The 12,932-nt window shown below is 47.6% G+C and overlaps 1 protein-coding gene across 1 annotated transcript in view; it reads left to right on the top strand.

The window, feature by feature from the left end:
* Positions 1–12,932, top strand: part of gars1 (glycyl-tRNA synthetase 1) — a 33,387-nt gene that overhangs the window by 6,947 nt on the left and 13,508 nt on the right. Inside the window, exons 2-4 of the mRNA XM_024427505.2 lie at positions 2,363–2,464; positions 2,690–2,792; positions 3,369–3,510. Coding sequence (XP_024283273.1) covers positions 2,363–2,464; positions 2,690–2,792; positions 3,369–3,510 — 347 coding nt within the window. The remainder of the gene's footprint in view (positions 1–2,362; positions 2,465–2,689; positions 2,793–3,368; positions 3,511–12,932) is intronic.

Raw genomic sequence — 12,932 nt, 5'->3', positions numbered from 1 at the left:
AATCAGCAAAGAGAAACAACAGTCCATCATTACTTTAAGACATGAAGGTCAGTCAATACGGAACATTTCAATAATTTTTAAAATTTGTTCAAGTGAAGTTGCAAAAACCATCAAGTGTTATGATCAAACTGGCTCTCATGTGGAGCACCACAGGAAATGAAGACCCAGAGTTACCTCTGCTGCAGAGTATAAGTTCATTAGAGTTACCAGCCTCAGATTGCAGCCCAAATAAATGCTTCGCAGAGTTCAAGTAACAGACACATCTCAACATCAACTGTTCAGAGGAGACTGTGTAAATCAGGCCTTCATGGTCGAATTGCTGCAAAGAAAAAACTAAAGAAAGGACACCAATAAGAAGAAGAGACTTGCTTGGGCCAAGAAACACGAGCAATGGACAATAGACCGGTGGAAATCTGTCCCTTGGTCTGATGAGTCCAAATTTTAGATTTTTGTTTCCAACTGCCGTATCTTTGAGATGCAGAGTAGGTGAACTAATGATCTCTGCATGTGTGGTTCCCATCGTGAAGCATGGAGGAGGTGGTGTTATGGTGTGCTTTGATAGTGACACTGTCTGATTTAGAATTCAAGGCACACTTAACCAGCATGGCTACCACAGCATTCTGCAGCGATACGCCATCCCATCTGGTTTGGGCTTAGTCCCACTATCATTTGTTTTTCAACTGAACAATGACCCAAAACACACCTCCAGGCTGTGTAAGGACTATTTGACCAAGGACAATGATTGAGTGCTGCATCAGATTACCTGGCCTCCACAATCGCCCAACCTCAACCCGATTGAGATGGTTTGGGATGAGTTGGACCGCAGAGTGAAGGAAAAGTAGCCAACAAGAGCTCAGCATATGTGGGAACGCCTTCAAAACTGTTGGAAAAGCATTCCAGGTGAAGCTGGATGACAGAAAGCCAAGAGTGTGCAAAGCTGTCATGGCAAAGGTTGGCCAAATATTTTTATTTGACGCTTTTGGTTACTACACGATTCCATGTGTGTTTCATAGTTTTGATGTCTTCACTATTATTCTACAATGTATAATATAGTAACAATAAAGAGAAATTATTGAATGACTAGTTGTCCAAACTTTTGACTCTGGTACTGTATATACATGTTTTTTTTTTCGTTTTGTAGAGAGAGCGAGAGGTTCATTTAAAAAATTTAAAAAATCTTAACTGACTTGTCTAGTAAAATAAAGGTCACGTTGTACAGCGCCATATTTTCCTACCGGAAACCCTGAGGGTTTTGTTGATCTTGGAATAGAAACACCATAATATTAGTCAAATTCAGCTAAATTTCTTAATCAATCCCATATACTATATTCTTACAAAAATGGTTTTAAATTCTTGCAAAACACAGCTTAGCTTTTTGTTCATCCACCTGTCGTCTCAGATTTTGAAATGATGCTTTACAGCGAAAACTTACACAAACGCTTGGATTGCTTATCGATCGCACAACAAAACATTAAGTAGACTTAGCGTCAGGTAGCTTGGTCACAAATCAGAAAAACGATCAAATTAATCGTTTACCTTTGATCTTCAGATGTTTTCACTCACGAGACTCCCAGTTACACAACAAATGTTCCTTTTGTTCCATAAAGATTATTTTTATACCCAAAATACCGACGTTTGTTTGTCGCGTTCAGAAATCCACAGGAAAGAGCGGTCACGACAACGCAGACGGAAATTCCAAATAGTCTCCATAATGTCCACAGAAACATGTCAAACGTTTTCTATAATCATTCCTCAGGTAGTTTTTAAAATATATATTCGATAATATATCAACCGAGTGTGTAGGTTTTTCAATAACAGGGGGAGGAACAATGGCGGCTTTATTCTGTAGCGCAAAAACTAACTCAGAGCCCCCACCTATCCACTTACGCAATGTGATCTTTCACGCTCATTTTTCAAAATAAAAGCCTGAAACTATGTCTAAAGACTGACACCTTAGGGAAGCCAGAGAGAAAGGAATCTGGTTGATATCCCTTTTTAAATGGAGGATAGGCATGCATAGGAACAGAAGGGTTTCAAAATAAGAGGCACTTCCTGATTGGATTTCCTCAGGGTTTCGCCTGCAATATCAGTTCTGTTATACTCACAGACAATATTTTGACCGTTTTGGAAACTTTAGAGTTTTTTTTATCCTAATCTGTCAATTATATGCATATTCTAGCATCTGGTCCTGAGAAATAGGCAGTTTACTTTGGGGCCGTTATTTTTCCAAACATAATAGTGTCCCCTAGCTTCAAGAGGGTAAGAACAAATCCTCATTTACAATTTACCATGAAGGTCTCCTGACTTTCAGTCAAGTGTGGGAAGTATTCTGTCAGCTCTCAGTGTAATTGTCATGTTACAGGGTGAGCTGGTGCGCCAGATGAAACAGGATGGTGCCCCTGATGTTGACGTCCTTAAAGCTGTGGCTGAACTGAAAGCTAGGAAGAGAACTCTGGAAACTAAGGTGAGCTCTGTTAAAGCATATCCTCCTAAAAGTATCTCCTACAGTATAGCCTACTACACCACAGTATGCCAGAATCGCACCAAATACTTTTATTTTTCCAGTAACTATACAATCGGCCGTCTTTTAAAAGCTGAAATCAGCTTTGGTAGGTATGCACTACCTTAGATCGGTAGTGTTTTGTGTCTTCTCAAACTGTTAATCACCACACTACTGTTTGTATTCCAGGAACTGTCTCTGCAGCCCAAAGATGACATTGTTGACAGAACCAAGATGGAGGATACGTTGAAGAGGAGATTCTTCTATGACCAGGCCTTCGCTATCTATGGAGGTGAGATCTATGTAACACCTAGTTACACACGGAGGCACACACCTAGTTACACACGGAGGCACACACCTAGTTACACACGGAGGCACACACCTAGTTACACACGGAGGCACACACCTAGTTACACACGGAGGCACACACCTAGTTACACACGGAGGCACACACCTAGTTACACACGGAGGCACACACCTAGTTACACACGGAGGCACACACCTAGTTACACACGGAGGCACACACCTAGTTACACACGGAGGCACACACCTAGTTACACACGGAGGCACACACCTAGTTACACACGGAGGCACACACCTAGTTACACACGGAGGCACACACCTAGTTACACACGGAGGCACACACCTAGTTACACACGGAGGCACACACCTAGTTACACACGGAGGCACACACCTAGTTACACACGGAGGCACACACCTAGTTACACACGGAGGCACACACCTAGTTACACACGGAGGCACACACCTAGTTACACACGGAGGCACACACCTAGTTACACACGGAGGCACACACGATACAACAATCAGATGTTATTTGTGTGAGTGGTCTGTAATGTTCCCTCTACAGGTGTGAGTGGTCTGTATGACTTTGGCCCTGTGGGCTGTGCCCTGAAGAACAACATCTTGCAGGCCTGGAGGCAGCACTTCATCCAGGAGGAGCAGATCCTGGAGATCGACTGCACCATGCTCACCCCGGAGCCCGTTCTCAAGTGGGTCCTGATGCTGCACTGCAATTAGCCTAACTTTACTGACATAGTGGTTATCAGAGTGCGAATACAAAGGGAGGGACTGGACTGTAGGAGCCAATGTCCATCAGACTTCTGTTTTTGCACTATGGACATGTAGAGTTGTAGTTCTGATATAGTGGTATGTGGTTAGATATCTGTATAGGAAGGGAGTGCCTGGTGGTTGTGACAGACGGAGTTCCTGGTTGTTCCTAGAGACAGACAGACAGGGGGTTCCTAGAGACAGACAGACAGAAAGACAGACGGGGGGTTCCTAGAGACAGACAGACAGACAGACAGACGGGGGGTTCCTAGAGACAGACAGACAGACGGGGGTTCCTAGAGACAGACAGACAGACAGACGGGGGTTCCTAGAGACAGACAGACAGACAGACAGACGGGGGTTCCTAGAGACAGACAGACAGACAGACAGACGGGGGGTTCCTAGAGACAGACAGACAGACAGACAGACGGGGGTTCCTAGAGACAGACAGACAGACAGACAGACGGGGGGTTCCTAGAGACAGACAGACAGACAGACAGACGGGGGTTCCTAGAGACAGACAGACAGACAGACAGACGGGGGTTCCTAGAGACAGACAGACAGACAGACAGACGGGGGGTTCCTAGAGACAGACAGACAGACAGACAGACGGGGGTTCCTAGAGACAGACAGACAGACAGACAGACGGGGGTTCCTAGAGACAGACAGACAGACAGACAGACGGGGGTTCCTAGAGACAGACAGACAGACAGACAGACGGGGGTTCCTAGAGACAGACAGACAGACAGACAGACGGGGGTTCCTAGAGACAGACAGACAGACAGACAGACGGGGGTTCCTAGAGACAGACAGACAGACAGACAGACAGACGGGGTTCCTAGAGACAGACAGACAGACAGACAGACGGGGGTTCCTAGAGACAGACAGACAGACAGACAGACGGGGGTTCCTAGAGACAGACAGACAGACAGACGGGGGTTCCTAGAGACAGACAGACAGACAGACGGGGGGTTCCTAGAGACAGACAGACAGACAGACAGACAGACGGGGGGTTCCTAGAGACAGACAGACAGACAGACAGACGGGGGTTCCTAGAGACAGACAGACAGACAGACAGACGGGGGGTTCCTAGAGACAGACAGACAGACAGACAGACGGGGGGTTCCTAGAGACAGACAGACAGACAGACAGACGGGGGGTTCCTAGAGACAGACAGACAGACAGACAGACAGGGGGGGGTTCCTAGAGACAGACAGACAGACAGACAGACAGGGGGGGTTCCTAGAGACAGACAGACAGACAGACAGACGGGGGTTCCTAGAGACAGACAGACAGACAGACAGACGGGGGTTCCTAGAGACAGACAGACAGACAGACAGACGGGGTTCCTAGAGACAGACAGACAGACAGACAGGGGGGTTCCTAGAGACAGACAGACGGGGGGTTCCTAGAGACAGACAGACAGACGGGGGTTCCTAGAGACAGACAGACAGACAGACGGGGGTTCCTAGAGACAGACAGACAGACAGACAGGGGGTTCCTAGAGACAGACAGACAGACAGACGGGGGGTTCCTAGAGACAGACAGACAGACAGACGGGGGGTTCCTAGAGACAGACAGACAGACAGACGGGGGTTCCTAGAGACAGACAGACAGACAGACGGGGGTTCCTAGAGACAGACAGACAGACAGACAGACGGGGGTTCCTAGAGACAGACAGACAGACAGACAGACAGGGGGGTTCCTAGAGACAGACAGACAGACAGACAGACGGGGGGTTCCTAGAGACAGACAGACAGACAGACGGGGGGTTCCTAGAGACAGACAGACAGACAGACGGGGGGTTCCTAGAGACAGACAGACAGACAGACGGGGGTTCCTAGAGACAGACAGACAGACAGACGGGGGTTCCTAGAGACAGACAGACAGACAGACGGGGGTTCCTAGAGACAGACAGACAGACAGACGGGGGTTCCTAGAGACAGACAGACAGACAGACGGGGGGTTCCTAGAGACAGACAGACAGACAGACGGGGGTTCCTAGAGACAGACAGACAGACAGACGGGGGTTCCTAGAGACAGACAGACAGACAGACGGGGGGTTCCTAGAGACAGACAGACAGACAGACGGGGGGTTCCTAGAGACAGACAGACAGACAGACGGGGGTTCCTAGAGACAGACAGACAGACAGACGGGGGGTTCCTAGAGACAGACAGACAGACAGACGGGGGGATTCCTAGAGACAGACAGACAGACAGACGGGGGTTCCTAGAGACAGACAGACAGACAGACGGGGGTTCCTAGAGACAGACAGACGGGGGTTCCTAGAGACAGACAGACAGACACACGGGGGTTCCTAGAGACAGACAGACAGGGGGGTTCCTAGAGACAGACAGACAGACAGACGGGGGGTTCCTAGAGACAGACAGACAGACAGACGGGGGGTTCCTAGAGACAGACAGACAGACAGACAGACGGGGGGTTCCTAGAGACAGACAGACAGACAGACGGGGGTTCCTAGAGACAGACAGACAGACAGACGGGGGTTCCTAGAGACAGACAGACAGACAGACGGGGGTTCCTAGAGACAGACAGACAGACAGACGGGGGGTTCCTAGAGACAGACAGACAGACAGACGGGGGGTTCCTAGAGACAGACAGACAGACAGACGGGGGGTTCCTAGAGACAGACAGACAGACAGACGGGGGTTCCTAGAGACAGACAGACAGACAGACGGGGGTTCCTAGAGACAGACAGACAGACAGACGGGGGGTTCCTAGAGACAGACAGACAGACAGACGGGGGTTCCTAGAGACAGACAGACAGACAGACGGGGGTTCCTAGAGACAGACAGACAGACAGACGGGGGTTCCTAGAGACAGACAGACAGACAGACGGGGGTTCCTAGAGACAGACAGACAGACAGACGGGGGTTCCTAGAGACAGACAGACAGACAGACAGACAGGGGGGTTCCTAGAGACAGACAGACAGACAGACAGACGGGGGGTTCCTAGAGACAGACAGACAGACAGACAGACGGGGGTTCCTAGAGACAGACAGACAGACAGACAGACGGGGGTTCCTAGACACAGACAGACAGACAGACGGGGGTTCCTAGAGACAGACAGACAGACAGACAGACAGACAGACAGACAGACAGACAGGGGTTCCTAGAGACAGACAGACAGACAGACAGGGGTTCCTAGACACAGACAGACAGACAGACAGACAGACAGACAGACAGGGGTTCCTAGACACAGACAGACAGACAGGGGTTCCTAGAGACAGACAGACAGACAGACAGACAGACAGACAGACAGGGGTTCCTAGAGACAGACAGACAGACAGACAGACAGGGGGTTCCTAGAGACAGACAGACAGGGGGTTCCTACAGACAGACAGGGGTTCCTAGAGACAGACAGACAGACAGACAGGGGTTCCTAGAGACAGACAGACAGGGGGTTCCTAGAGACAGACAGACAGACAGGGGGTGCCTAGAGACAGACAGACAGGGGTGCCTGGTTGTTCCTAGAGACAGACAGACAGGGGGGTTCCTACAGACAGACAGACAGGGGTGCCTAGAGACAGACAGGGGTGCCTGGTTGTTCCTACACAGACAGACAGGGGGTGCCTAGAGACAGACAGACAGGGGTGCCTAGAGACAGACAGGGGTGCCTGGTTGTTCCTAGAGACAGACAGACAGGGGGTTCCTACAGACAGACAGACAGACAGGGGTGCCTAGAGACAGACAGGGGGTGCCTGGTTGTTCCTAGAGACAGACAGACAGGGGGTGCCTAGAGACAGACAGGGGGTGCCTGGTTGTTCCTAGAGACAGACAGACAGGGGGTGCCTAGAGACAGACAGGGGGTGCCTGGTTGTTCCTAGAGACAGACAGACAGGGGGTGCCTGGTTGTTCCTAGAGACAGACAGACAGGGGTGCCTAGAGACAGACAGGGGTGCCTGGTTGTTCCTAGAGACAGACAGACAGGGGTGCCTGGTTGTTCCTAGAGACAGACAGACAGAGGGGGTGCCTAGAGACAGACAGGGGGTGCCTGGTTGTTCCTAGAGACAGACAGACAGACAGGGGTGCCTGGTTGTTCCTAGAGACAGACAGACAGGGGGTGCCTAGAGACAGACAGGGGTGCCTGGTTGTTCCTAGAGACAGACAGACAGGGGTGCCTGGTTGTTCCTAGAGACAGACAGATAGGGGTGCCTAGAGACAGACAGGGGTGCCTGGTTGTTCCTAGAGACAGACAGACAGACGGGGGGTGCCTGGTTGTTCCTAGAGACAGACAGACGGGGGGTTCCTACAGACAGACAAATCTAATTGTATTGTTCACAAACACGTGGTTAGCAGATGTTATTGCCGGTGTAGTGAAATGCTTGTACTTCTAGCTCCGACAGTGCAGTAATATCTAACAAATTACACAACATATTACGCATATACACAACATATTACGCATATACACAACATATTACACAACTACATACATATGGACGAGCTATGTCAGCGGAACGGACTAAGATACCGTATAGAATACAGTATATACACATTAGATGAGTAATGTAGATATGTAAACATTATTAAGTGACTAAGATACCGTAGAATAGTATAGAATACAGTATATACACATGAGATGAGTAATGCAATATATGTAAACATATTTAAGTGACGAAGAATATAGAATACAGTATCTACATATGAGATGAATAATGCAAAATATGTAACATTAAAGTGACTAGTGTTCCATTCCTGAAAGTGGCTAGTGATTTCTAGTCTATGCCTATAGGCAGCAGCCTCTAAATGTGCTAGTGATGGCTGTTTAACAGTCTGATGGCCTTGAGATAGAAGCTGGGTTTCAGTGAACAGGCAGTGACTCGGGTGGTTGATGTCCTTGATGATCTTTGCTGTGAGTGTCATGGAGGGCAGGTAGTTTGCCCCCCTGTGATACGCTGTGCAGACCACAACACCCTCTGGAGAGTCTTGCGGCAGTGCACCTTCTCCACTACGGTCCCATTGATGTAGGTAGGGGGGTGCACCTAGGGCTGGGCGATATGGCAAATATATTATCTCGATATCTATATATTACTTTATTCGATAACGATAATTATCACGATTTTAATCAAATAATGTTTAAAAGGTGCCTATCTGCGTCAAACTCTAGAATGCCTGATCAAACCGTGGTCCAGTAACTGAAAGGTTGCGAGATCGAGTCCCCGAGCTGACAAGGTAAGAATCTGTCGTTCAGGGGTAGAACAAGGCAGTTAACCCACTGTTCCCCGATAGGCCGTCATTGGTAAATAAGAAGTTGTTAAATAAAGTTACATTTTTTTGAATTATGTGAGCTACACATAAAGTATAATTTTAAGGAAAAATGTTCCATGTTGAGGCCATGGTGCACATACCTGGGGTCAATTAAATTGATAAGCCACTTGAAATCTTCCTTTTCGACAGTGCTAATTGGTAGCATGTCCTTAGCAATGCAATGCATAATAGCATTTGTGATGTCTTTGTCTTTTCGATGTTTGCTTGTAGGGCATAAACGCTGTCAGTGTTGACTGCTTCGGGCAAACATCCCTAGATCGGCTGGTGCTTGAGGGGCGTTGATCAATACCGTGGAGCATACTCAAACATCCCCAGATTGGCTGGTGCTTGAGGGGCGTTGATCAATACCGTGGAGCATACTCAAACATCCCCAGATTGGCTGGTGCTTGAGGGGCGTTGATCAATACCGTGGAGCATACTCAAACATCCCCAGATTGGCTGGTGCTTGAGGGGCGTTGATCAATACCGTGGAGCAAACTCAAACTTCCTGCATGTTCCAAAGAGTGATTTTGCTTCAGATGTTGAAAAAGGTTTGTCGTATTACTAGACTTGGTAGCCACCTGTCTACGGCACAATTTGCACCGAACATTGCTCTGCTCTTTGTCAGACTTCAAAAAGCCAAACGGCTTCCAATTGATTGAAACAGTGTCACCCTTTTTAACAATGATTTCTTCGTTGGAAGCTGCTCCTTCTCCATGGCTATCACTGCCACTGTTTTTGCATCACTCATTTAGTGGTTAATAGTGGCTACTCCATCACTCATTTAGTGGTTAATAGTGGCTACTCCATCACTCATTTAGTGGTTAATAGTGGCTACTCCATCACTCATTTAGTGGTTAATAGTGGCTACTCCATCACTCATTTAGTGGTTAATAGTGGCTACTCCATCACTCATTTAGTGGTTAATAGTGGCTACTCCATCACTCATTTAGTGGTTAATAGTGGCTACTCCATCACTCATTTAGTGGTTAATAGTGGCTACTCCATCACTCATTTAGTGGTTAATAGTGGCTACTCCATCACTCATGTAGTGGTTAATAGTGGCTACTCCATCACTCATGTAGTGGTTAATAGTGGCTACTCCATCACTCATTTAGTGGTTAATAGTGGCTACTCCATCACTCATTTAGTGGTTAATAGTGGCTACTCCATCACTCATTTAGTGGTTAATAGTGGCTACTCCATCACTCATTTAGTGGTTAATAGTGGCTACTCCATCACTCATTTAGTGGTTAATAGTGGCTACTCCATCACTCAGTTAGTGGTTAATAGTGGCTACTCCATCACTCAGTTAGTGGTTAATAGTGGCTACTCCATCACTCATTTAGTGGTTAATAGTGGCTACTCCATCACTCATTTAGTGTTTAATAGAGGCTACTCCATCACTCATTTAGTGGTTAATAGTGGCTACTCCATCACTCATTTAGTGGTTAATAGTGGCTACTCCATCACTCATGTAGTGGTTAATAGTGGCTACTCCATCACTCATGTAGTGGTTAATAGTGGCTACTCCATCACTCATGTAGTGGTTAATAGTGGCTACTCCATCACTCATTTAGTGGTTAATAGTGGCTACTCCATCACTCATTTAGTGGTTAATAGTGGCTACTCCATCACTCATTTAGTGGTTAATAGTGGCTACTCCATCACTCATTTAGTGGTTAATAGTGGCTACTCCATCACTCATTTAGTGGTTAATAGTGGCTACTCCATCACTCATGTAGTGGTTAATAGTGGCTACTCCATCACTCATTTAGTGGTTAATAGTGGCTACTCCATCACTCATTTAGTGGTTAATAGTGGCTACTCCATCACTCATGGTTAATAGTGGCTACTCCATCACTCATTTAGTGGTTAATAGAGGCTACCATCACTCATTTAGTGGTTAATAGAGGCTACTCCATCACTCATTTCGTGGTTAATAGTGGCTACTCCATCACTCATTTAGTGGTTAATAGTGGCTACTCCATCACTCATTTAGTGGTTAATAGTGGCTACTCCATCACTCATTTAGTGGTTAATAGTGGCTACTCCATCACTCATGTAGTGGTTAATAGTGGCTACTCCATCACTCATGTAGTGGTTAATAGTGGCTACTCCATCACTCCAGGTGGTTTTTAGTGGGGCTCTCCATGTGCATATTGTCACTTCTCTACCTTCCTGCTGCATCACAGAGGTGAAATGGACTGTTGTACCTAATTATTATCGATATTATCGAAAATGAATCTAGACGTTTTTATATCGGGATTGAGGGAAGTAATTACCTCTAATGATTGATTTATCGCCCAGCCTTAGGTCCTCTGCTGTTTTCAGAAGTCCACAATCATCTCCTTTGTTTCTGTTGATGTTGAGTGAGAGGTTGTTTTCCTGGCACCACACTACCAGGGCCCTCACCTCTTCCCTGTAGGCCGTCTCGTCATCGTTGGTAATCAAGCCCACTACTGTTGTGTCGTCTGCAAACTTGATGGTTGAGTTGGAGGCGTGCATGGCCATGCAGTCATGGGTGAACAGGGACTACAGGAGGGGGCTGAGCGCGCACCCTTGTGGGACCCCAGTGTTGAGGATCAGCAAAGTGGAGATGTTGTTTCCTACCTTCACCACCTGGGGACTGCCCGTCAGGAATTCCAGGACCCAGTTGCACAGGGCGGGGTTGAGACTTGGAGGGTACTATGGTGTTAAATGCTGAGCTGTAGTCAATAAACAGCATTCTTACATAGATATTCCTCTTGTCCAGATAGGATAGGGCAGTGTGTTCTCCTCAGTGTGCAAAGATATGACACACCCAAACAAATCCCAGTCCACATGATCAAAACAATCCTGATTCTGATTGGAGTGGATTCTGATTGGTCAGACCAGCGTTGAATAGTACGAAGCACAGGCACTTACAGTTTGAGTTTCTGTCTATAGGACGGGAGGCGCAAGATGGATTCATGGTCAGATTTTTATTTTTTATTTATTTTACCAGGCAAGTCAGATAGGCTAGTGAGGGAATAAAAGCGTGCCACTTCCAGCATAGACACAGCAAAGCTTCGTCAGAGTAGTATCAAAAAGCAGAATGTCAAAACCGCAACGATATTAAATACACAGATAAGAACTTTGGAACAAATTCTTATTTTCAATGATGGCCTAGGAACAGTGGGTTAACTGCCTGTTCAGGGGCAGAACGACAGATTTGTACCTTGTCAGCTCGGGGGTTTGAACTTGCAACCTTCCGGTTACTAGTCCAACGCTCTAACCACTAGGCTACCCTGCCGCCGATTTTCTGAAAGGAAGGCGGGGGAGGGCCTTGTAAGCGTTACGGAAGTTTGAATAGCAATGGTCGAGAATCTTAGTCGCGCAGTCAATATGTTGATAGAATTTCGGGCAGCAGTCCTCAGATTTGCTTTGTTAAAAGCCCCAGCTACAATTGACAGACAGGGGGTTCAGACAGACAGACAGACAGACAGACAGGGGTTCAGACAGACAGACAGACAGACAGGGGGTTCAGACAGACAGACAGACAGACAGACAGGGGTTCAGACAGACAGACAGACAGACAGGGGTTCAGACAGACAGACAGACAGGGGTTCAGACAGACAGACAGACAGACAGACGGGGTTCAGACAGACAGACAGAGGGGGTTCAGACAGACAGACAGACAGACAGGGTTCAGACAGACAGACAGACAGACAGGGGGTTCAGACAGACAGACAGACAGACAGGGGGTTCAGACAGACAGACAGACAGACAGGGGTTCAGACAGACAGACAGACAGACAGGGGGTTCAGACAGACAGACAGACAGACAGGGGTTCAGACAGACAGACAGACAGACAGACAGACAGGGGACAGACAGACAGACAGACAGACAGACAGGGGTTCAGACAGACAGACAGACAGACAGGGGTTCAGACAGACAGACAGACAGACAGACAGGGGTTCAGACAGACAGACAGACAGACAGGGGTTCAGACACAGACAGACAGGGGGTTCAGAGACAGACAGACAGACAGACAGGGGGTTCAGACAGACAGACAGACAGACAGGGGGTTCAGACAGACAGACAGACAGACAGACAGACAGGGGTTCAGACAGA

The sequence above is a fragment of the Oncorhynchus tshawytscha genome, linkage group LG16 (assembly GCF_018296145.1).
Source record: "Oncorhynchus tshawytscha isolate Ot180627B linkage group LG16, Otsh_v2.0, whole genome shotgun sequence".
Lineage (NCBI taxonomy): Eukaryota > Metazoa > Chordata > Actinopteri > Salmoniformes > Salmonidae > Oncorhynchus > Oncorhynchus tshawytscha.
The sequence above is the reverse complement of the archived record's forward strand: the minus strand, read 5'-3'. Positions and strand labels throughout refer to the sequence as shown.